Source organism: Bombina bombina, chromosome 9 (assembly GCF_027579735.1).
Source record: "Bombina bombina isolate aBomBom1 chromosome 9, aBomBom1.pri, whole genome shotgun sequence".
In the NCBI taxonomy this organism is placed as follows: Eukaryota; Metazoa; Chordata; class Amphibia; order Anura; family Bombinatoridae; genus Bombina; species Bombina bombina.
Window position 1 is genome coordinate 8,441,318 of NC_069507.1, and position 24,274 is coordinate 8,465,591.

Sequence of the window (24,274 nt, forward strand, 5' to 3'; positions counted from 1 at the left end):
TTCTTGCAGCATAATGATTGTGTATATATATTGTAAGATTGTATTCTAACGTCCTCTATTCTGTTGTGAGACACACATGCTTTCCGATTCTTACCTGTGTTGTTGTCTAAAATGTACTGTTCATTGGCTGATAGCTCGATGGGCGTTTTTTGTTTTAACCTATTGGATGTTTCTATCCTCTTTTTAAACTGTAGTTTCAGCATAGCACCATAGGCTATGAATACGGCAAACAGCCGAAACGCGTAAGCCTCCTGCTATGCTCACTTGCTATACTTTGTTCTTCCATGGAAACCTTTTAAACTGGAAATAAAGGACATTTGTTTTTACCAAGCACGTCAGTTTTTCTTCTTATATCTCTATAACCACCAGCAGGATTGCTTGTACAGCACAGACTTCCACTGCGAGGCGAGCCTGTACCCGCTCAGCTACTCCTCTCTCTTCACAGATCGTGACGTCATGAATGATGGGACTTTCTTTTGCTAGCTGATGGGACCGCACGCACAGTAGGTAAGAGACGCCAAAAGTATCGGCCAACAAGCGCTCAAAAGTGTACCCTGGCATAGCGGGACCTGGTATGAATTCTATGCAGCAGGTCTGGTATCCCTTTCAGCGACTTGGTTTAGAGGAGACCACCCTTGGAGGTATTGCTTTTGTTTAGGAGCTGTTAATGTGGTTTAAGTTGCTCTTTTTGCAGTGGTTTAATTTTCTCTTATGTGGATTGTTTAATATTTATTGATACACTACTTCCCCCCCCCTCCCCTCTTTTCCTAAATGTCTTGATAAATTGCCTTATATTATAAGAATCACAAAAAAAGATATTGTTTCCATAAATTCATAGATAACTTTATTAAACTTCTTAAAGACTTTAAAAAATAAAGGTTGATACAGTATATAAATACAAAATGATACACAGAGGTCATATATGGCATATAGTGTTATAAATGGAGTATGAGGTTTATAAAAAAAATATGGAATGGAAATCACATAACAACAATTGAATACAATTCTATTTGCAACACTTTCTGAACTGAGAACCAGAAAGATTAATAGAATGAGTACAGTGTCACCCGCTCTAGACTGCATGATTTACAGTAACTCAGGCTGAACATGAGCAGCTGCCAGGGCCGGGCCCAGTGTGCCACTGAGCATTCTGGCGATTGTCTGATGGTCATTTAGCCAGGGGCCGCGGTATTGTTTAGAGAGTTAGCGACTTCACACCTGCAGAGTCCGGTCTTAAAAAATGAAAGACAAAATACTTGTGTAACGTGAGGTTTTGTCCCTTTATAATGTGTAAAATACATGTTCAGTAATAAATAGCAGCTTCAGCCCACACCTGTCACAGAACAAATAGCTACAGACACATTGCCCACTCATGCCCTATCCTGCGTACACCTTCACTTCTCATTGTCACCTCTGTTTGCAGACTCACATGTCCTCTTCCTTCCTGAAAACAAAGACAGCAGAGATTTAGTGTACCCCTGGTAAGTGTCCCCATGTCACACACATTCCAGGGCATATATTTATATACTACACGCACTTTATCTCCAGAGCCCTCCCCAATCCAATCACCTGGTGCAATGCGCCCCCTCCGCAATCACCTGGTGCACTGCGCCCCCTCCCCAATCACCTGGTGCACTGCGCCCTCCCCAATCACCTGGTGCAGTGCGCCCCCTCCCCAATCACCTGGTGCAGTGCGCCCCCTCCCCAATCACCTGGTGCAGTGCGCCCCCTCCCCAATCACCTGGTGCAATGTGCTCCCTCCCCAATCACCTGGTGCAGTGCGTCCCCTCCCCAATCACCTAGTGCAGTGCGTCCCCTCCCCAATCACCTAGTGCAGTGCGCCCCCTCCCCAATCACCTAGTGCAGTGCGTCCCCTCCCCAATCACCTAGTGCAGTGCGTCCCCTCCCCAATCACCTAGTGCAGTGCGTCCCCTCCCCAATCACCTAGTGCAGTGCTCCCTCCCCAATCACCTGGTGCAGTGCGTCCCCTCCCCAATCACCTAGTGCAGTGCGTCCCCTCCCCAATCACCTAGTGCAGTGCGCCCCCTCCCCAATCACCTAGTGCAGTGCGTCCCCTCCCCAATCACCTAGTGCAGTGCGTCCCCTCCCCAATCACCTAGTGCAGTGCGTCCCCTCCCCAATCACCTAGTGCAGTGCTCCCTCCCCAATCACCTGGTGCAGTGCGTCCCCTCCCCAATCACCTGGTGCAGTGCGTCCCCTCCCCAATCACCTGGTGCAGTGCGCCCCCTCCCCAATCACCTAGTGCAGTGCGCCCCCTCCCCAATCACCTAGTGCAGTGCGTCCCCTCCCCAATCACCTGGTGCAGTGCTCCCTCCCCAATCACCTGGTGCAGTGCGTCCCCTCCCCAATCACCTGGTGCAGTGCGTCCCCTCCCCAATCACCTGGTGCAGTGCGTCCCCTCCCCAATCACCTGGTGCAGTGCGTCCCCTCCCCAATCACCTAGTGCAGTGCGTCCCCTCCCCAATCACCTAGTGCAGTGCTCCCTCCCCAATCACCTGGTGCAGTGCGCCCCCTCCCCAATCACCTAGTGCAGTGCGTCCCCTCCCCAATCACCTAGTGCAGTGCGTCCCCTCCCCAATCACCTAGTGCAGTGCGCCCCCTCCCCAATCACCTAGTGCAGTGCGCCCCCTCCCCAATCACCTAGTGCAGTGCGTCCCCTCCCCAATCACCTAGTGCAGTGCGCCCCCTCCCCAATCACCTAGTGCAGTGCGTCCCCTCCCCAATCACCTAGTGCAGTGCGTCCCCTCCCCAATCACCTAGTGCAGTGCGCCCCCTCCCCAATCACCTAGTGCAGTGCGTCCCCTCCCCAATCACCTAGTGCAGTGCGTCCCCTCCCCAATCACCTAGTGCAGTGCTCCCTCCCCAATCACCTGGTGCAGTGCGTCCCCTCCCCAATCACCTAGTGCAGTGCGTCCCCTCCCCAATCACCTAGTGCAGTGCGTCCCCTCCCCAATCACCTAGTGCAGTGCTCCCTCCCCAATCACCTGGTGCAGTGCCCCCTCCCCAATCACCTGGTGCAATGCGCTCCCTCCCCAATCACCTGGTGCAGTGCGCCCCCTTCCCAATCACCTGGTGCAGTGCTCCCTCCCCAATCACCTGGTGCAGTGCGTCCCCTCCCCAATCACCTGGTGCAGCGCCCCCTCCCCAATCACCTGGTGCAGTGCGTCCCCTCCCCAATCACCTGGTGCAGTGCGTCCCCTCCCCAATCACCTGGTGCAGTGCGTCCCCTCCCCAATCACCTGGTGCAGTGCTCCCTCCCCAATCACCTGGTGCAGTGCTCCCTCCCCAATCACCTGGTGCAGTGCGTCGCCTCCCCAATCACCTGGTGCAGCGCCCCCTCCCCATTCACCTGGTGCAGTGCGTCCCCTCCCCAATCACCTGGTGCAGTGCTCCCTCCCCAATCACCTGGTGCAGTGCTCCCTCCCCAATCACCTAGTGCAGTGCGTCCCCTCCCCAATCACCTGATGCAGTGCTCCCTCCCCAATCACCTAGTGCAGTGCGTCCCCTCCCCAATCACCTGGTGCAGTGCGTCCCCTCCCCAATCACCTGGTGCAGTGCGTCCCCTCCCCAATCACCTGGTGCAGTGCGTCCCCTCCCCAATCACCTGGTGCAGTGCTCCCTCCCCAATCACCTGGTGCAGTGTGTCCCCTCCCCAATCACCTGGTGCAGTGCTCCCTCCCCAATCACCTGGTGCAGTGCTCCCTCCCCAATCACCTGGTGCAGTGCGTCCCCTCCCCAATCACCTGGTGCAGTGCTCCCTCCCCAATCACCTGGTGCAGTGTGTCCCCTCCCCAATCACCTGGTGCAGTGCGTCCCCTCCCCAATCACCTGGTGCAGTGTGTCCCCTCCCCAATCACCTGGTGCAGTGCTCCCTCCCCAATCACCTGGTGCAGTGTGTCCCCTCCCCAATCACCTGGTGCAGTGTGTCCCCTCCCCAATCACCTGGTGCAGTGTGTCCCCTCCCCAATCACCTGGTGCAGTGCGTCCCCTCCCCAATCACCTGGTGCAGTGCGTCCCCTCCCCAATCACCTGGTGCAGTGCTCCCTCCCCAATCACCTGGTGCAGTGCTCCCTCCCCAATCACCTGGTGCAGTGCTCCCTCCCCAATCACCTGGTGCAGTGCTCCCTCCCCAATCACCTGGTGCAGTGCGTCCCCTCCCCAATCACCTGGTGCAGTGCGTCCCCTCCCCAATCACCTGGTGCAGTGCGTCCCCTCCCCAATCACCTGGTGCAGTGCGTCCCCTCCCCAATCACCTGGTGCAGTGCGTCCCCTCCCCAATCACCTGGTGCAGTGCGTCCCCTCCCCAATCACCTGGTGCAGTGCTCCCTCCCCAATCACCTGGTGCAGTGCTCCCTCCCCAATCACCTGGTGCAGTGCTCCCTCCCCAATCACCTGGTGCAGTGCTCCCTCCCCAATCACCTGGTGCAGTGCTCCCTCCCCAATCACCTGGTGCAGTGCTCCCTCCCCAATCACCTGGTGCAGTGCTCCCTCCCCAATCACGGAAACTGAAGTGAAGAAGCAGCAGTCGTAAGGCTGCTGTTCCGTAACTTCTCCGCCACTGCAATCATCCTGATCCGATACGGTCAAGTTGATTGACACCCCCTGCTAGCGGCCTATTGACCACGAATGTGCAGGGGGCAGCAATGCACAAGCATTTCACCAGAAATGCTTGTGCAATGTTAAATGCGCTGTTGGCGTTTAGCAATGTGGGGCGGACATGATTCGCTACAATGAATCATGTCCGCCTGCCATTAGATAAATCGTCCCCATGGGATTAACGCTACAATGTGCCTGCTCTTGTTTAGATGCAGATGTGCAGTCACAAAATCATTCCAATAGATGTCACATTACCCACCCTGACCTACATTACAAGTGGAGTGAAAACATAAGTTAGTTAAATCAACAGCGCTCTCATTCTGGTGCACGTTCTAGCTTGAGAGAAAGCCTCTAGAGGTGGGATGGAGCGGCCTCCCCTCATAGACTTCAGTGAAGTGCACTACAAAACCCTTTTGCTTGTATGCAAAGCCAAATGCGCTAAAACCAAAGGTGCGTTAAAAAATACTTAAAATACATTTTTCACTCAAAATTTTTCTTACCTAAAAAAATTAATTTCTTTCATGGTGGTGAGAGTCCACAAGCCATTACTCTTAGGATTCAACTTCTGGCCACTGGGAGGAGGCAAAGATTCCCAACATTCCACAAGCTTAATCCCTCTCACCTCTCTGGTATCCCAGTCTAACATTTATCCAAGTAAAGGAGAGAGAAATAAGAAAGAACACAGCAGGGTAATTGAGGTTCATACTAAAACAGCAGGGCAGGTCTTGTGGACTCTCACAACCATGAAACAAATTCATTTATCAGGTAATTATACATTTAGTTTTTTTTATAAAGTGCTGAGAGTCCACAAACCATTCCTCTTGGGATCTAATACCTAAGCTGTGGAGTCCACATGTAAATGGATGGGACACAAATGATTTACCGTAGGACTATTCCAAAAGTAAAGCGAGTAAAGAAGACAAACTTGCTGCTTTGCATAACATAAGCCTCATTAACACTAAAAAGGCCCTGAAGTGGAACTAATTTAGTAGAACAAACTTAATGAAGACTAACCAGGAAACTAAAGTAACAACTGACTGAAACTGGACAAACTTTTTTTAACTCTTGTGTAGGATGAGGACAAATTAAATACTCTTTAAAGATTTGTGCATATCCTAAAAGGACTAATTAAGTAAACTTGCACCTAGATTTAGAGTTTGGCGTTAGCCGTCAAAACCAGCGTTAAGGGGTCCTAACGCTGCTTTTTACCGTCCGCTGGTATTTAGAGCCAGCCAGGAAAGGGTCTACCGCTCACTTTCTTTCCAGGCTACCGCAGATCCCCTTACGTCAATTGTGTATCCTATCTTTTCAATGGGATTTGCCTAACGCTGGTATTTAGAGTCTTTGAAGAACTGAGCTGTAGAGCCTCTACTGACAAGACTCCTACCGCCAAAAAAAGACAGTAGTTAGGAGCTTTATATTCCGGCATTAGCCCATAAATCTCTTAACTACTGTGCTACAATGTACACTAACACCCATAAACTACCTATGTACCCCTAAACCGAGCCACCCCCACATCGCCAACCCTCTAATAAAAAATTTTAACCCCTAATCTGCCGACTGGACACCGCCACCACCTACATTATAGCTATGAACCCCTAATCTGCTGCCCCTAACATTGCTGACACCTATATTATATTTATTACCCCCTAATCTCCCCCCCCCCAACGTCGCTGCTACCTTACCTACACTTATTAACCCCTAATCTGCCGACCGGACCTCGCTGCCACTATAATAAATGTATTAACCCCTAAACCGCCGCACTCCCGCCTCGCAAACACTATAATAAATTTTATTAACCAATAATCTGCCCTCCCTAACATCGCCGCCACCTACCTACAATTATTAACCCCTAATCTCCCGCCCGCAACATTGCCGCTACTATAATAAAGTTATTAACCCCTAAACCTAAGTCTAACCCTAACACCCCCTAACTTAAATATAATTTAAATTAAACGAAATAATATTCCTATAATTAAATAAATTAATCCTATTTAAAACTAAATGCTTACCTATAAAATAAACCCTAATATAGCTACAATGTAACTAATAGTTACATTGTAGCTATTTTAGGATTTATATTTATTTTACAGGCAACTTTGTATTAATTTTAACTCGGTACAATAGCTATTAAATAGTTAATAACTATTTATTAGCTACCTAGTTAAAATAAGTACAAAATTACCTGTAAAAAAAATCCTAACCTAAGTTACAAATACACCTAACACTACACTATCATTTAATTAATTAAATAAATTAACTACAATTAGCTAAACTAAAATACAATTAAATAAACTAATCTATAATACAAAAAAACAAACACTAAATTACAAAAAAAAAATTACAAGAAGTTTAAACTAATTACACCTAATCTAAGCCCCCTAATAAAATAAAAACTCCCCCAAAATAAAAAAAATGCCCTACCCTATTCTAAATTACAAAAGTAATCAGCTCTTTTACCAGCTTAAAAGGGCTTTTTGCGGGGCATTGCCCCAAAGTAATCACCTCTTTTATCTGTAAAAAAAAATACAACCCCCCCAACATTAAAACCCACCACCCACATACCCCTACTCTAACCCACCCAAACCCCCCTTAAAAAAACCTAACGCTAACCCCCTGAAGATCTCCCTACCTTGAGTCGTCTTCATCTAAGGTGCGCAGAGAAGGTCCTTCATCCGGTAGAAGTCTTCATCCAGGCGGCGTCTTCAATCTTCATCCATCCGGAGCGGAGCCATCTTCAAAGGAGCCGACGCGGAGCCATCCTCTTCAACCGACGACTGAACGACGAATGAAGGTTCCCTTAAGGGACATCATCCAAGATAGCGTCCCTTCAATTCCGATTGGATGATAGGATTCTATCAGCCAATCGGAATTAAGGTAGGAAAAATCTGATTGGCTGATCCAATCAGCCAATCAGATTGAAGTTCAATCCGATTGGCTGATCCAATCAGCCAATCGTATTGAGCTCAATACGATTGGCTGATTGCATCAGCCAATCGGATTGAACTTCAATCTGATTGGCTGATTGAATCAGCCAATCAGATTTTTCCTACCTTAATTCCGATTGGCTGATAGAATCCTATCAGCCACTTGGAATTGAAGGGACGCCATCTTCGATGACGTCCCTTAAAGGAACCTTCATTCGTCGTTCAGTCGTCGGTTGAAGGGGATGGCTCCGCGTCGGCTCCTTTGAAGATGGCTCCGCTCCGGATGGATGAAGATTGAAGACGCCGCCTGGATGAAGACTTCTACCGGATGAAGGACCTTCTCTGCGCACCTTAGATGAAGATTTTGGCCCGGTTGGGTGAAGACGACTCAAGGTAGGGAGATCTTCAGGGGGTTAGCGTTAGGTTTTTTTAAGGGGGGTTTGGGTGGGTTAGAGTAGGGGTATGTGGGTGGTGGGTTTTAATATTGGGGGGGTTGTATTTTTTTTACAGGTAAAAGAGCTGATTACTTTGGGGCAATGTCCCGCAAAAAGCCCTTTTAAGGGTTGGTAAAAGAGCTGATTACTTTTGTAATTTAGAATAGGGTAGGACATTTTTTTATTTTGGGGGGATTTTTTATTTTATTAGGGGGCTTAGATTAGGTGTAATTAGTTTAAACTTCTTGTAATTTTTTTTATCTTTTGTAATTTAGTGTTTGTTTTTTGTATTATAGATTAGTTTATTTAATTGTATATTAGTTTAGCTAATTGTGGTTAATTTATTTAATTAATTTAATGATAGTGTAGTGTCAGGTGTATTTGTAACTTAGGTTAGGATTTTTTTACAGGTAATTTTGTACTTATTTTAACTAGGTAGCTATTAAATAGTTATTAACTATTTAATAGCTATTGTACCTAGTTAAAATAAATACAAATCACCACTGACGGAAATGGAGAGATTGATAGCAGCCCCATTTAGGGGGAAAGGGATGATCTCCCAATTATACTTGATAATACAAAAAGCGAGATGTCAATCTAAGTCTCCGTTAATGGAGAGATGGGAAAGGGATATTATGGAGGTAAGGGAGAAAAACGATTGGGAGGATTTGTTGAGGGAAGCAGGTAAAGGATTGATTAGTGCAGACATGAGAGAGAGTGCTATCAAGGTGTCATTTAGATGGTACCTGACGCCTGTCAGAATGGCACACTATGCGGTAACACATGACGGTAATTGTTACAGAGGGTGTCAGGAAAAGGGGACATTCACACACGTGGTGGGATTGCCCAAGGGTCCAAATACTTTGGGGGAAACTTTCAACCTTGATAGGAACCTTACTGAACGAGAGAATACCCCTCACATTATCGCAAGCATCCTCTGCACGTGTATGAGAATTTGTGTCGCAAACACTGGAAGGTGGGGACGCCCGCTTGGCAGGAGGTGGTAGATAAAATTATAGATACCTACAACTTGTCAGAAACGGCGGCCTGGGCTCAGGGTCAGCCAGAACAATTTCAAAAGATATGGTTTTATTGGCTGTTAAGAAAGGGGGAGGTTCAGAACTTGCTGGAGTAAAAGTAAACGATTGGGTAGTAGGAGAGGTGAAGGACATTTACAAATAGGACTGAGAACATAGGATGTAGCAATATTTCCCAGTTAAGCAAGTGAAACTTATGAAGAAAACTAGCTAAACACAGGAATTACCATGAGAGACAGAGAAACGATGAAGCAACCTGGAAGAAGGGGGGTGGGGGGAGTTTAACAAGTTGGGGTGTGAAGTTCTTGTTACATGTTATACGACTATTCTATAAGCTGTTAGAAATACAGAGTAGCGATGGTTTTAGTTAGGCTATCAATACAAAAATATTATGATAAGGTGATTGAATGACATCTCAAGCTTCATGTTAATGAAAAATGCAATGCACCTGTATATGTGATTATCGTGACTCTGTATCAATGTTTAAAACAATAAAAATTATTTCAAATAAAATAAATACAAAGTTGCCTGTAAAATATAAATCCTAAAATAGCTACAATGTAATTATTAGTTATATTGTGGCTATATTAGGGTTTATTTTATAGGTAAGTATTTAGTTTTAAATAGGAATAATTTATTTAATTATAGGAATATTATTTCGTTTAATTTAAATTATATTTAACTTAGGGGGGTGTTAGGGTTAGACTTAGGTTTAGGGGTTAATAACTTTATTATAGTAGCGGCGACATTGGGGGTGGGAGATTAGGGGTTAATAATTGTAGGTAGGTGGCCGCAATGTTAGGGAGGGCAGATTAGGGGTTAATAAAATTTATTATAGTGTTTGCGAGGCGGGAGTGCAGCGGTTTAGGGGTTAATACATTTATTATAGTGGCGGCGAGGTCTGGTCGGCAGATTAGGGGTTAATAAGTGTAGGTAAGGTAGCGGCAACGTTGGGGGGGGCAGATTAGGGGGTAATAAATATAATATAGGTGTCGGCAATGTTAGGGGCAGCAGATTAGGGGTTCATAGGGATAATGTAGGTTGCGGCGGTGTCCAGAGCGGCAGATTAGGGGTTAATAATATAATGCAGGTGTCAGTGATAGCAGGGGCGGCAGATTAGGGGTTAATAAGTGTAAGGTTAGGGGTTTTTAGACTCGGGGTTTATGTTAGGATGTTAGGTGCAGACTTAGAGAGTGTTTCCCCATAGGAAACAATGGGGCTGCGCTAAGAGCTGAACGCTGCTTTTTTTGCCAGCCAGCTCAGCCCCATTGTATCCTATGGGGATATCGTGCACAAGCACGTTTTTCCAGCTTACTGCTATCGTAGGCAACGCTGGTATTGAGAGTTGAAGGAAAGGTAAATTAGGCTCAACGCTCCCTTTTCTGAGCCTAACGCAGCCACTCAGACAACTCTAAATACCAGCGTTGTCTTAAGGGTGCGCTGGGAAAAAAAGCAGCGTTAGCTTTACCGACAAAACTCTAAATCTAGGCCATAGTTTACATAAAAAAATGTTTAAAAACAGCTGGCAAGTATTTTTTTTTTCTTCCAAAAAAATAAGCAAAAATAGTTACATAGCCATGCTGTCTGGAGTAGTCTGATACACCCCCCTTATCAGTGTTTAGCATCAGAAACACAGGCATTGTATTTCACAGCAGCTTATTTGCTTCTAGGTATGTTCCAGCATATGAGTGTGCACGTCTGCATTCTACCAAAGCAAAGGTGGATATAGATACAGCCAATGAAGGAATTGTGTGGGGGGAGTTAGAGCTGTACAATTTGGAAACTTAAAAGAAGGGGTTAATGGCGAGGTACCGCAGTATAAATTTACAGATAAAGTAATTAAAGTTCTTATTGTTATATTCTGTCTCTATCCCAACTTGTTTTATGTCCCTTTAAAAATGTAAATAAACCACACTTTTATGGTGAAAATATTGCAAAACCAATCACTTTCAAAATGAGCAGAATTTAAACCATTCATAGGTTCAAAAGACGAGGTTGAAAAACTCTTAAAACTCATAAGGTTCCCAGGAAGAGAACATTTTGTAACAATCAGATTTACTTTGACTAGATCTGCAATCTAGCTCTAAATGTCTGAGACCTTTTAAGAAACTTGCAGATTATCTTGTAAAACTGTAAAATTCCTGAACATTCTAATACAGAAACACGCTAATTAAACCAGAAAAGAGGAAAAAAAGTAAAGCTGTTCAGAAAAGTACTTGTTACAAGCTGCCTTGTCTGAAAAAAAGTCTCAACTATCTTGTTCAAAAACAAAGAGTTCAATCTTGGGGCTGCTTAATTGATAGGCCTGAGATACTACAAAAAGTAGGATATTGTTAAATATTGATAATCAATCAGATTAGGGCTGCATAACCAGATACATGAACAAGCTGCAGCAATCACAAGCACTGATTAGTAAACATTCAGATTAAGACGGTATAACCAGATGCATGAACAAGCTGCAGCAATCAGAAGCACTGATTAGTAAACATTCAGATTAGGGCTGTATAACCAGATGCATGAACAAGCTGCAGCAATCAGAAGCACTGATTAGTAAACATTCAGATTAGGGACGGTATAACCAGATGCATGAACAAGCTGCAGCAATCAGAAGCACTGATTAGTAAACATTCAGATTAGGACGGTATAACCAGATGCATGAACAAGCTGCAGCAATCAGAAGCACTGATTAGTAAACATTCAGATTAGGGCTGTATAACCAGATGCACGATCAAGCTGCAGCAATCAGAAGCACTGATTTGTAAACATTCAGATTAGGACGGTATAACCAGATGCATGAACAAGCTGCAGCAATCATAAGCACTGGTTAGTAAACATACAGATTAGGTACGGTATAACCAGATGCATGATCAAGCTGCAGCAATCAGAAGCACTGATTAGTAAACATTCAGATTAAGACGGTATAACCAGATGCATGAACAAGCTGCAGCAATCAGAAGCACTGATTAGTAAACATTCAGATTAGGACGGTATAACCAGATGCATGAACAAGCTGCAGCAATCAGAAGCACTGATTTATAAACATTCAGATTAGGGCTGCATAACCAGATGCATGAACAAGCTGCAGCAATCAGAAGCACTGATTAGTAAACAGATTAGTAAACATTCAGATTAGGACGGTATAACCAGATGCATGAACAAGCTGCAGCAATCAGAAGCACTGATTAGTAAACATTCAGATTAAGACGGTATAACCAGATGCATGATCAAGCTGCAGCAATTAGAGGTACTGATTAGTAAACATTCAGATTAGGGACAGTATAACCAGATGCATGAACAAGCTGCAGCAATCAGAAGCACTGATTAGTAAACATTCAGATTAAGACGGTATAACCAGATGCATGAACAAGCTGCAGCAATCAGAAGCACTGATTAGTAAACATTCAGATTAGGGCTGTATAACCAGATGCATGAACAAGCTGCAGCAATCAGAAGCACTGATTAGTAAACATTCAGATTAGGACGGTATAACCAGATGCATGAACAAGCTGCAGCAATCAGAAGCACTGATTAGTAAACATTCAGATTAGGAAGGTATAACCAGATGCATGAACAAGCTGCAGCAATCAGAAGCACTGATTAGTAAACATTCAGATTAGGGCTGTATAACCAGATGCATGAACAAGCTGCAGCAATCAGAAGCACTGATTAGTAAACATTCAGATTAGGACGGTATAACCAGATGCATGAACAAGCTGCAGCAATCAGAAGCACTGATTAGTAAACATTCAGATTAGGACGGTATAACCAGATGCATGAACAAGCTGCAGCAATCAGAAGCACTGATTAGTAAACATTCTGATTGCTGCAGTTTGTTCATGCATCTGGTTATACAGCCCTAATCTGAATGTTTACTAATCAGTGCTTGTGATTGCTGCATCTTATTCATGCATCTGGTTATACAGCCCTAATCTGAATGTTTACTAATCAGTGCTTCTGATTGCTGCAGCTTGTTCATGCATCTGGTTATACCGTCCTAATCTGAATGTTTACTAATCAGTGCTTCTGATTGCTGCAGCTTGTTCATGCATCTGGTTATACAGCCCTAATCCGAATGTTTTTAAGAATTAGTGCTTCTGATTGCTGCAGTTTGTTCATGCATCTGGTTATACAGCCCTAATCTGAATGTTTACTAATCAGTGCTTGTGATTGCTGCAGCTTGTTCATGCATCTGGTTATGCAGCCCTAATCTGATTGATTATCAATATTTAACAATATCCTACTTTTTGTAGTATCTCAGGCCTATCAATTTAGCAGCCCCAAGATTGAACTCTTTGTTTTTGAACAAGATAGTTGAGACTTTTTTCAGACAAGGCAGCCTGTAACAAGTACTTTTCTGAACAGCTTTAATTTTTTTCCTCTTTTCTGATTGCTGCAGCTTGTTCATGCATCTGGTTATGCCGTCCCTAATCTGAATGTCTACTAATCAGTGCTTCTGATTGCTGCAGCTTGTTCATGCATCTGGTTATACATCCCTAATCTGAATGTTTACTAATCAGTGCTTCTGATTGCTGCAGCTTGTTCATGCATCTGGTTATACCGTCTTAATCTGAATGTTTACTAATCAGTACCTCTGATTGCTGCAGCTTGTTCATGCATCTGGTTATACAGCCCTAATCTGAATGTTTACTAATCAGTGCTTCTGATTGCTGCAGCTTGTTCATGCATCTGGTTATACATCCCTAATCTGAATGTTTACTAATCAGTGCTTCTGATTGCTGCAGCTTGTTCATGCATCTGGTTATACCGTCTTAATCTGAATGTTTACTAATCAGTACCTCTGATTGCTGCAGCTTGTTCATGCATCTGGTTATACAGCCCTAATCTGAATGTTTACTAATCAGTGCTTCTGATTGCTGCAGCTTGTTCATGCATCTGGTTATACAGCCCTAATCTGAATGTTTACGAATCAGTGCTTCTGATTGCTACAGCTTGATCGTGCATCTGGTTATGCAGCCCTAATCTGATTGATTATCAATATTTAACAATATCCTACTTTTTGTAGTATCTCAGGCCTATCAATTTAGCAGCCCCAAGATTGAACTACTGATTAGTAAACATTCAGATTAGGACGGTATAACCAGATGCATGAACAAGCTGCAGCAATCAGAAGCACTGATTAGTAAACATTCAGATTAGGGCTGTATAACCAGATGCATGAACAAGCTGCAGCAATCAGAAGCACTGATTAGTAAACATTCAGATTAGGTACGGTATAACCAGATGCATGAACAAGCTGCAGCAATCAGAAGCACTGATTAGTAAACATTCAGATTAGGACGGTATCTTCTGATTGCTGCAGCTTGTTCATGCATCTGGTTATACCGTCCTAATCTGAATGTTTACTAATCAGTGCTTCTGATTGCTGCAGCTTGTTCATGCATCTGTTTATACCGTCCTAATCTGAATGTTTACTAATCAGTGCTTGTGATTGCTGCATCTTATTCATGCACTGGTTATACAGCCCTAATCTGAATGTTTACTAATCAGTGCTTCTGATTTCTGCAGTTTGTTCATGCATCTGGTTATACAGCCCTAATCTGAATGTTTACTAATCAGTGCTTCTGATTGCTGCAGCTTGTTCATGCATCTGGTTATACCGTCCTAATCTGAATGTTATACAGCACTAATCAAGCCGGCATTAGCCTCAGAAAAGTGAGCGTTGAGCAAAATTTAGCTCCACATCTCACCTCAATACCAGCGTTGCTTACGTTAGTGGTAAGCTGGCATAACATGCTCGTGCACGATTTCCCCATAGGAAACAATGGGGCTGAGCTGGCTGAAAAAAAACCTAACACCTGCAACAAAGCAGCGTTCAGCTCCTAACGCAGCCCCATTGTTTCCTATGGGGAAATAAAAGTTAAGTCTGCACCTAACACCCTAAAATGAACCCCGAGTCTAAACACCCCTAATATTACACTTATTAACCCCTAATCTGCTGCCCCCGACATCGTCGCCACCTACATTATATTATTAACCCCTAATCTGTCGCTCCGGACACCGCCGCACCTACATTGTACTTATAAACCCCTAATCTACTGCCCCCAACATCGCCGACACCTACATTAAATTTATTAACCCCTAATCTGCCCCCCCAACATCGCCGCTACTATATTACATTTATTAACCCCTAAACCTAAGTCTAACCCTAAATCTAACCCCCCCAACTTAAATATAATTTAAATTAAACAAAATAAATTTAACATAATTAAATAAATTAATCCTATTTAAAACTAAACACTTACCGATAAAATAAACCCTAAGCTAACTACAATATAACTAATAGTTACATTGTAGCTAGTTTAGGATTTATTTTTATTTTACAGGCAACTTTGTATTTATTTTAACTAGGTAGAATAGTTATTTAATAGTTATTAACTATTAAATAGCTACCTAGTTAAAATAAATACAAATTTACCTGTAAAATAAATCCTAACCTAAGTTACAATTACACCTAACACTACACTATAATTAAACTAATTACCTAAACTACCTACAATTAAATTAAATAAACTAAATTACGAAAAAAACAAAACACTAAATTACAGGGGGAAAAAAAAAGAATTGCAAGAATTTTAAACTAATTACACCTAATAAATTAAAAAAGCCCCCCAAAATAATAAAATTCCCTACCCTATACTAAATTACAAATAGCCCTTAAAAGGGCCTTTTGCGGGGCATTGCCCCAAAGTAATCAGCACTTTCACCTGTAAAAAAATACAATACCCCCCCAACATTAAAACCCACCACCCACACAATTTACCCTACTCTAAAACCCACCCAATCCCCCCTTAAAAAAACCTAACACTACCCCCTTTAAGATCACCCTACCTTGAGCTGTCTTCACCCAGCTGGGCACAAGTGGTCCTCCAGAGGGTCCGAAGTCTTCATCCTATCCGGCCAGAAGAGGACATCCAGACCGGCAGAAGGCTTCATCCAGACGGCATCTTCTATCTTCATCCTTCCGGAGCGGAGCGGGTCCATCTTCAAGACATCCGACACGGAGCATCCTCTTCATCTGACGGCCGACGACTGAATGACAGCATGCATGCAATCAGCCAATAGATTGAACTTCAATCCTATTGGCTGATTGCATCAGCCAATAGGATTTTTTCCCACCTTAATTCCGATTGGCTGATAGAATCCTATCAGCCAATCGGAATTCAAGGGACTCCATCTTGGATGACGTCGTTTAAAGGACCAGTCATTCAGTCGTCGGCCGTCGGATGAAGAGGATGCTCCGCATCGGATGTCTTGAAGATGGACCCGCTCTGCTCCGGAAGGATGAAGATAGAAGATGCCGCCTAGATGAAGCTTTCTGCTGGTCTGGATGTCCTCTTCTGGCCGGATAGGATAAAGACTTCGGACCTTCTGGAGGACCACTTGTGCCCGGCTGGGTGAAGACGGCTCAAGGTAGGGTGATCTTCAAGGGGGTAGTGTTAGGTTTTTTTAAGGGGGGATTGGATGGGTTTTAGAGTAGGGTTGGGTGTGTGAGTGGTGGGTTTTAATGTTGGGGGGGGTATTGTATTTTTTTTTTTACAGGTAAAAGAGCTGATTACTTTGGGGCAATGCCCCGCAAAAGGCCCTTTTAAGGGCTATTTGTAATTTAGTATAGGGTAGGGAATTTTATTATTTTGGGGGGCTTTTTTATTTTATTAGGGGGATTAGATTAGGTGTAATTAGTTTAAAATTCTTGTAATTCTTTTTTTCTCTCTGTAATTTAGTGGGGGGGGTTTTCTTCATAATTTAGTTTATTTAATTTAATTGTTATTAATTTTAGGTAGTTTAGGTAATTAGTTTAATTATAGTGTAGTGTTAGGTGTAATTGTAACTTAGGTTAGGATTTATTTTACAGGTAATTTTGTACTTATTTTAGCTAGGTAGTTATTAAATAGTTAATAACTATTTAATAACTATTGTACCTAGTTAAAATACAAACTTGCCTGTAAAATAAAAATAAACCCTAAGCTAGCTACAATGTAACTATTAGTTATATTGTAGCTAGCTTAGGGTTTATTTTATCGGTAAGTATTTAGTTTTAAATAGGATTAATTTAATTAATTATGTTACATTTATTTTGTTTAATTTAAATTATATTTAAGTTGGGGGGGGTTAGACTTAGGGTTAGACTTAGGTTTAGGGGTTAATAAATTGAATATAGTAGCAGCGACGTTGGGGTCGGAAGATTAGGGGTTAATAAATGTAGGTAGGTGTCGGCGATGTTAGGGACGGCAGATTAGGGGTTAATAAAATGTAACTAGTGTTTGCGAGACAGGAGTGCAGCGGTTTAGGGGTTAATATATTTATTAAAGTGGCGGCGATGTCCGGTCGGCAGATTAGGGGTTAAACATTTTAGTTAAGTGTTTCCAATGTGGGGGGGGGGGCTCGGTTTAGGGGTTAATAGGTAGTTTATGGGTGTTAGTGTACTTTTAGTACTTTAGTTAAGAGCTTTATGTTCCGGCGTTAGCCCATAAAACTCTTAACTACTGACTTTTATATGCGGTAGGAGTCTGGACACGAGACGGTCTACCGCTCACTTTTTCAGGCGATCGTAATACCGGCGTTAGGCAAATCCCATTAAAAAGATAGGATACGCAATTGACGTAACAGGATTTGCGGTAAGCTAAAATCGCTGAAAAAAAAGTGAGCGGTAGACCCTTTCCTGCCTGACTCGTAATACCAGCGGGCGTTAAAAAGCAGCGTTGGGACCCCTCAACGCTGTTTTTTAAGGCTAACGCAAGATTTGTAATCTAGCCAATAGCCTTTTAAATATTTATTTTTCTCTTGATCTTAGTGGTTGGCTCCATCTGGTGGACATATTGTGTATTTACACTATATACACCATCTATTATTATCATCATATTTAAATGTATTTTACATGTTTCTTTCCATGTGTCATCTTGATTCTTTATAGAACACCAAACAATTAATATAAAATGAAAATATAATGTTGCCTATTGTTACTTTATATACTACAAACCATAACTTTTGCTCATAGGAAAAACAGAATTTATGTTTACCTGATAAATTACTTTCTCCAACGGTGTGTCCGGTCCACGGCGTCATCCTTACTTGTGGGATATTCTCCTCCCCAACAGGAAATGGCAAAGAGCCCAGCAAAGCTGGTCACATGATCCCTCCTAGGCTCCGCCTTCCCCAGTCATTCGACCGACGTAAAGGAGGAATATTTGCATAGGAGAAATCATATGATACCGTGGTGACTGTAGTTAAAGAAAATAAATTATCAGACCTGATTAAAAAACCAGGGCGGGCCGTGGACCGGACACACCGTTGGAGAAAGTAATTTATCAGGTAAACATAAATTCTGTTTTCTCCAACATAGGTGTGTCCGGTCCACGGCGTCATCCTTACTTGTGGGAACCAATACCAAAGCTTTAGGACACGGATGAAGGGAGGGAGCAAATCAGGTCACCTAGATGGAAGGCACCACGGCTTGCAAAACCTTTCTCCCAAAAATAGCCTCAGAAGAAGCAAAAGTATCAAACTTGTAAAATTTAGTAAAAGTGTGCAGTGAAGACCAAGTCGCTGCCTTACATATCTGATCAACAGAAGCCTCGTTCTTGAAGGCCCATGTGGAAGCCACAGCCCTAGTGGAATGAGCTGTGATTCTTTCAGGAGGCTGCCGTCCGGCAGTCTCGTAAGCCAATCTGATGATGCTTTTAATCCAAAAAGAGAGAGAGGTAGAAGTTGCTTTTTGACCTCTCCTTTTACCGGAATAAACAACAAACAAGGAAGATGTTTGTCTAAAATCCTTTGTAGCATCTAAATAGAATTTTAGAGCACGAACTACATCCAAATTGTGCAACAAACGTTCCTTCTTTGAAACTGGGTACGACTATCTCCTGGTTAATGTTTTTGTTAGAAACAACTTTCGGAAGAAAACCAGGTTTAGTACGCAGAACTACCTTATCTGCATGGAACACCAGATAAGGAGGAGAACACTGCAGAGCAGATAATTCTGAAACTCTTCTAGCAGAAGAAATTGCAACCAAGAACAAAACTTTCCAAGATAATAACTTAATATCAACGGAATGTAAGGGTTCAAACGGAACCCCCTGAAGAACTGAAAGAACTAAATTGAGACTCCAAGGAGGAGTCAAAGGTTTGTAAACAGGCTTGATTCTAACCAGAGCCTGAACAAAGGCTTGAACATCTGGCACAGCTGCCAGCTTTTTGTGAAGTAACACAGACAAGGCAGAAATCTGTCCTTTCAAAGAACTTGCAGATAATCCTTTCTCCAAACCCTCTTGAAGAAAGGATAGAATCTTAGGAATTTTTATCTTGTCCCAAGGGAATCCTTTAGATTCACACCAATAGATATATTTTTTCCATATTTTGTGGTAGATTTTTCTAGTTACAGGCTTTCTGGCCTGAACAAGAGTATCAATGACAGAATCTGAGAACCCTCGCTTAGATAAGATCAAGCGTTCAATCTCCAAGCAGTCAGTTGGAGTGAGACCAGATTCGGATGTTCGAACGGACCTTGAACAAGAAGGTCTCGTCTCAAAGGTAGCTTCCATGGTGGAGCCGATGACATATTCACCAGGTCTGCATACCAGGTCCTGCGTGGCCACGCAGGAGCTATCAAGATCACCGATGCCCTCTCCTGATTGATCCTGGCTACCAGCCTGGGGATGAAAGGAAACGGCGGGAATGCATAAGCTAGTTTGAAGGTCCAAGGTGCTACTAGTGCATCTACTAGAGTCGCCTTGGGATCCCTGGATCTGGACCCGTAGCAAGGAACCTTGAAGTTCTGACGAGAGGCCATCAGATCCATGTCTGGAATGCCCCACAGTTGAGTGATTTGGGCAAAGATTTCCGGATGGAGTTCCCACTCCCCCGGATGAAATGTCTGACGACTCAGAAAATCCGCTTCCCAGTTTTCCACTCCTGGAATGTGGATTGCAGACAAGTGGCAGGAGTGAGTCTCCGCCCATTGAATGATTTTGGTCACTTCTTCCATCGCCAGGGAACTCCTTGTTCCCCCCTGATGGTTGATGTACGCAACAGTCGTCATGTTGTCTGATTGAAACCGTATGAACTTGGTCTTTGCTAGCTGAGGCCAAGCCTTGAGAGCATTGAAAATCGCTATCAGTTCCAGAATATTTATCGGGAGAGTAGATTCTTCCCGAGACCAAAGACCCTGCGCTTTCAGGGGTCCCCAGACCGCGCCCCAGCCCACTAGACTGGCGTTGGTCGTGACAATGACCCACTCTGGTCTGCGGAAGCTCATCCCCTGTGACAGGTTGTCCAGGGACAGCCACCAACTGAGTGAATCTCTGGTCCTCTGATCTACTTGTATCGTCGGAGACAAGTCTGTATAGTCCCCATTCCACTGACTGAGCATGCACAGTTGTAATGGTCTTAGATGAATTCGCGCAAAAGGAACTATGTCCATTGCCGCTACCATCAAACCTATTACTTCCATGCACTGCGCTATGGAAGGAAGAGGAACAGAATGAAGTATTTGACAAGAGTTTAGAAGTTTTGATTTTCTGGCCTCTGTCAGAAAAATCCTCATTTCTAAAGAGTCTATTATTGTTCCCAAGAAGGGAACCCTTGTTGACGGAGATAGAGAACTTTTTTCTACGTTCACTTTCCACCCGTGAGATCTGAGAAAGGCCAGGACAATGTCCGTGTGGGCCTTTGCTTGTGGAAGGGACGACGCTTGAATCAGAATGTCGTCCAAGTAAGGTACTACTGCAATGCCCCTTGGTCTTAGCACCGCTAGAAGGGACCCTAGTACCTTTGTGAAAATTCTTGGAGCAGTGGCTAATCCGAACGGAAGTGCCACAAACTGGTAATGCTTGTCCAGGAATGCGAACCTTAGGAACCGATGATGTTCCTTGTGGATAGGAATATGTAGATACGCATCCTTTAAATCCACCGTGGTCATGAATTGACCTTCCTGGATGGAAGGAAGAATTGTTCGAATGGTTTCCATTTTGAACGATGGAACCTTGAGAAACTTGTTTAGGATCTTGAGATCTAAGATTGGTCTGAATGTTCCCTCCTTTTTGGGAACTACGAACAGATTGGAGTAGAACCCCATCCCTTGTTCTACTAATGGAACAGGATGAATCACTCCCATTTTTTAACAGGTCTTCTACACAATGTAAGAATGCCTGTTTTTTTATGTGGTCTGAAGACAATTGAGACCTGTGGAACCTCCCCCTTGGGGGAAGCCCCTTGAATTCCAGAAGATAACCTTGGGAGACTATTTCTAGCGCCCAAGGATCCAGAACATCTCTTGCCCAAGCCTGAGCGAAGAGAGAGAGTCTGCCCCCCACCAGATCCGGTCCCGGATCGGGGGCCAACATCTCATGCTGTCTTGGTAGCAGTGGCAGGTTTCTTGGCCTGCTTTCCTTTGTTCCAGCCTTGCATTGGCCTCCAGGCTGGCTTGGCTTGAGAAGTATTACCCTCTTGCTTAGAGGACGTAGCACTTGGGGCTGGTCCGTTTCTGCGAAAGGGACGAAAATTAGGTTTATTTTTGGCCTTGAAAGACCTATCCTGAGGAAGGGCGTGGCCCTTGCCCCCAGTGATATCAGAAATAATCTCTTTCAAGTCAGGGCCAAACAGCGTTTTCCCCTTGAAAGGAATGTTAAGCAATTTGTTCTTGGAAGACGCATCCGCTGACCAAGATTTTAGCCAAAGCGCTCTGCGCGCCACAATAGCAAAACCAGAATTTTTCGCCGCTAACCTAGCCAATTGCAAAGTGGCGTCTAGGGTGAAAGAATTAGCCAATTTGAGAGCATGAATTCTGTCCATAATCTCCTCATAAGAAGAAGAATTATTATTGAGCGCCTTTTCTAGTTCATCGAACCAGAAACACGCTGCTGTAGTGACAGGAACAATGCATGAAATTGGTTGTAGAAGGTAACCTTGCTGAACAAACATCTTTTTAAGCAAACCTTCTAATTTTTTATCCATAGGATCTTTGAAAGCACAACTATCTTCTATGGGTATAGTGGTGCGTTTGTTTAGAGTAGAAACCGCCCCCTCGACCTTGGGGACTGTCTGCCATAAGTCCTTTCTGGGGTCGACCATAGGAAACAATTTTTTAAATATGGGGGGAGGGACGAAAGGTATACCGGGCCTTTCCCATTCTTTATTTACAATGTCCGCCACCCGCTTGGGTATAGGAAAAGCTTCGGGGGGCCCCGGGACCTCTAGGAACTTGTCCATTTTACATAATTTCTCTGGAATGACCAAATTCTCACAATCATCCAGAGTAGATAACACCTCCTTAAGCAGAGCGCGGAGATGCTCCAATTTAAATTTAAATGTAATCACATCAGGTTCAGCTTGTTGAGAAATTTTCCCTGAATCTGAAATTTCTCCCTCAGACAAAACCTCCCTGGCCCCCTCAGATTGGTGTAGGGGCACTTCAGAACCAATATCATCAGCGTCCTCATGCTCTTCAGTATTTTCTAAAACAGAGCAGTCGCGCTTTCGCTGATAAGTGGGCATTTTGGCTAAAATGTTTTTGATAGAATTATCCATTACAGCCGTTAATTGTTGCATAGTAAGGAGTATTGGCGCACTAGATGTACTAGGGGCCTCCTGTGTGGGCAAGACTGGTGTAGACGAAGGAGGGGATGATGCAGTACCATGCTTACTCCCCTCACTTGAGGAATCATCTTGGGCATCATTTTCTCTAAATTTTGTGTCACATAAATCACATCTATTTAAATGAGAAGGAACCTTGGCTTCCCCACATTCAGAACACAGTCTATCTGGTAGTTCAGACATGTTAAACAGGCATAAACTTGATAACAAAGTACAAAAAACGTTTTAAAATAAACCGTTACTGTCACTTTAAATTTTAAACTGAACACACTTTATTACTGCAATTGTGAAAAAGTATGAAGGAATTGTTCAAAATTCACCAAAATTTCACCACAGTGTCTTAAAGCCTTAAAAGTATTGCACACCAAATTTGGAAGCTTTAACCCTTAAAATAACGGAACCGGAGCCGTTTTTATATTTAACCCCTTTACAGTCCCTGGTATCTGCTTTGCTGAGACCCAACCAAGCCCAAAGGGGAATACGATACCAAATGACGCCTTCAGAAAGTCTTTTCTATGTATCAGAGCTCCTCACACATGCATCTGCATGTCATGCTTCCCAAAAACAAGTGCGCAATAGAGGCGCGAAAATGAGACTCTGCCTATGATTAGGGAAAGCCCCTAGAGAATAAGGTGTCCAATACAGTGCCTGCCGGTTATTTTACATAATTCCCAAGATAAAAATAATTCCTCAAGGCTATGGAGTATAAAATATGCTTATATATAAATCGATTTAGCCCAGAAAATGTCTACAGTCTTAAAAAGCCCTTGTGAAGCCCTTTTTTTCTTTCTGTAATAAAAATGGCTTACCGGATCCCATAGGGAAAATGACAGCTTCCAGCATTACATCGTCTTGTTAGAATGTGTCATACCTCAAGCAGCAAAAGTCTGCTCACTGTTCCCCCAACTGAAGTTAATTCCTCTCAACAGTCCTGTGTGGAAACAGCCATCGATTTTAGTAACGGTTGCTAAAATCATTTTCCTCTTACAAACAGAAATCTTCATCTCTTTTCTGTTTCAGAGTAAATAGTACATACCAGCACTATTTTAAAATAACAAACTCTTGATTGAATAATAAAAACTACAGTTAAACACAAAAAAACTCTAAGCCATCTCCGTGGAGATGTTGCCTGTACAACGGCAAAGAGAATGACTGGGGAAGGCGGAGCCTAGGAGGGATCATGTGACCAGCTTTGCTGGGCTCTTTGCCATTTCCTGTTGGGGAGGAGAATATCCCACAAGTAAGGATGACGCCGTGGACCGGACACACCTATGTTGGAGAAACCATAAACTATCATAATCTTTGTTCAAACCTTTGGGAACTAATGTTTATAATGTGTGTATCCACCAAACTTTCCTTTGTTTTAATAACCTCTCTCTGTCTATACCATTTCTAGGGGACTGTATATGGTCTCTTATTTGCCATCTCATCTGGCTAACTTGATGACCCTTTTCTATTAAATGTTTGCAGCAACCTGGAAGCACCGTTGTCTAATGTTCAAGCAGTGCTGACTCATTCAATCTCTTACTTTGCCTGTCGTCTCCCCTATATATACTAGTGAACACGGACACTTAATCAGATAAATTATATGTGTAGTTTCACATGTGTAATATCTATTGATCTTGTATTTCTTGCCATTATGTGGATGGTA

At 43.5% G+C, this 24,274-nt stretch overlaps 1 protein-coding gene across 1 annotated transcript in view; it reads right to left on the reverse strand.

The window, feature by feature from the left end:
- Positions 1-818: 818 nt before the first annotated feature.
- The window catches only part of LOC128639742 (uncharacterized), a 272,419-nt gene continuing 248,963 nt past the window's right edge, over positions 819-24,274 (reverse strand). Inside the window, exon 8 of the mRNA XM_053691861.1 lies at positions 819-1,444. Coding sequence (XP_053547836.1) covers positions 1,426-1,444 — 19 coding nt within the window. The 3' untranslated portion in view covers positions 819-1,425. The remainder of the gene's footprint in view (positions 1,445-24,274) is intronic.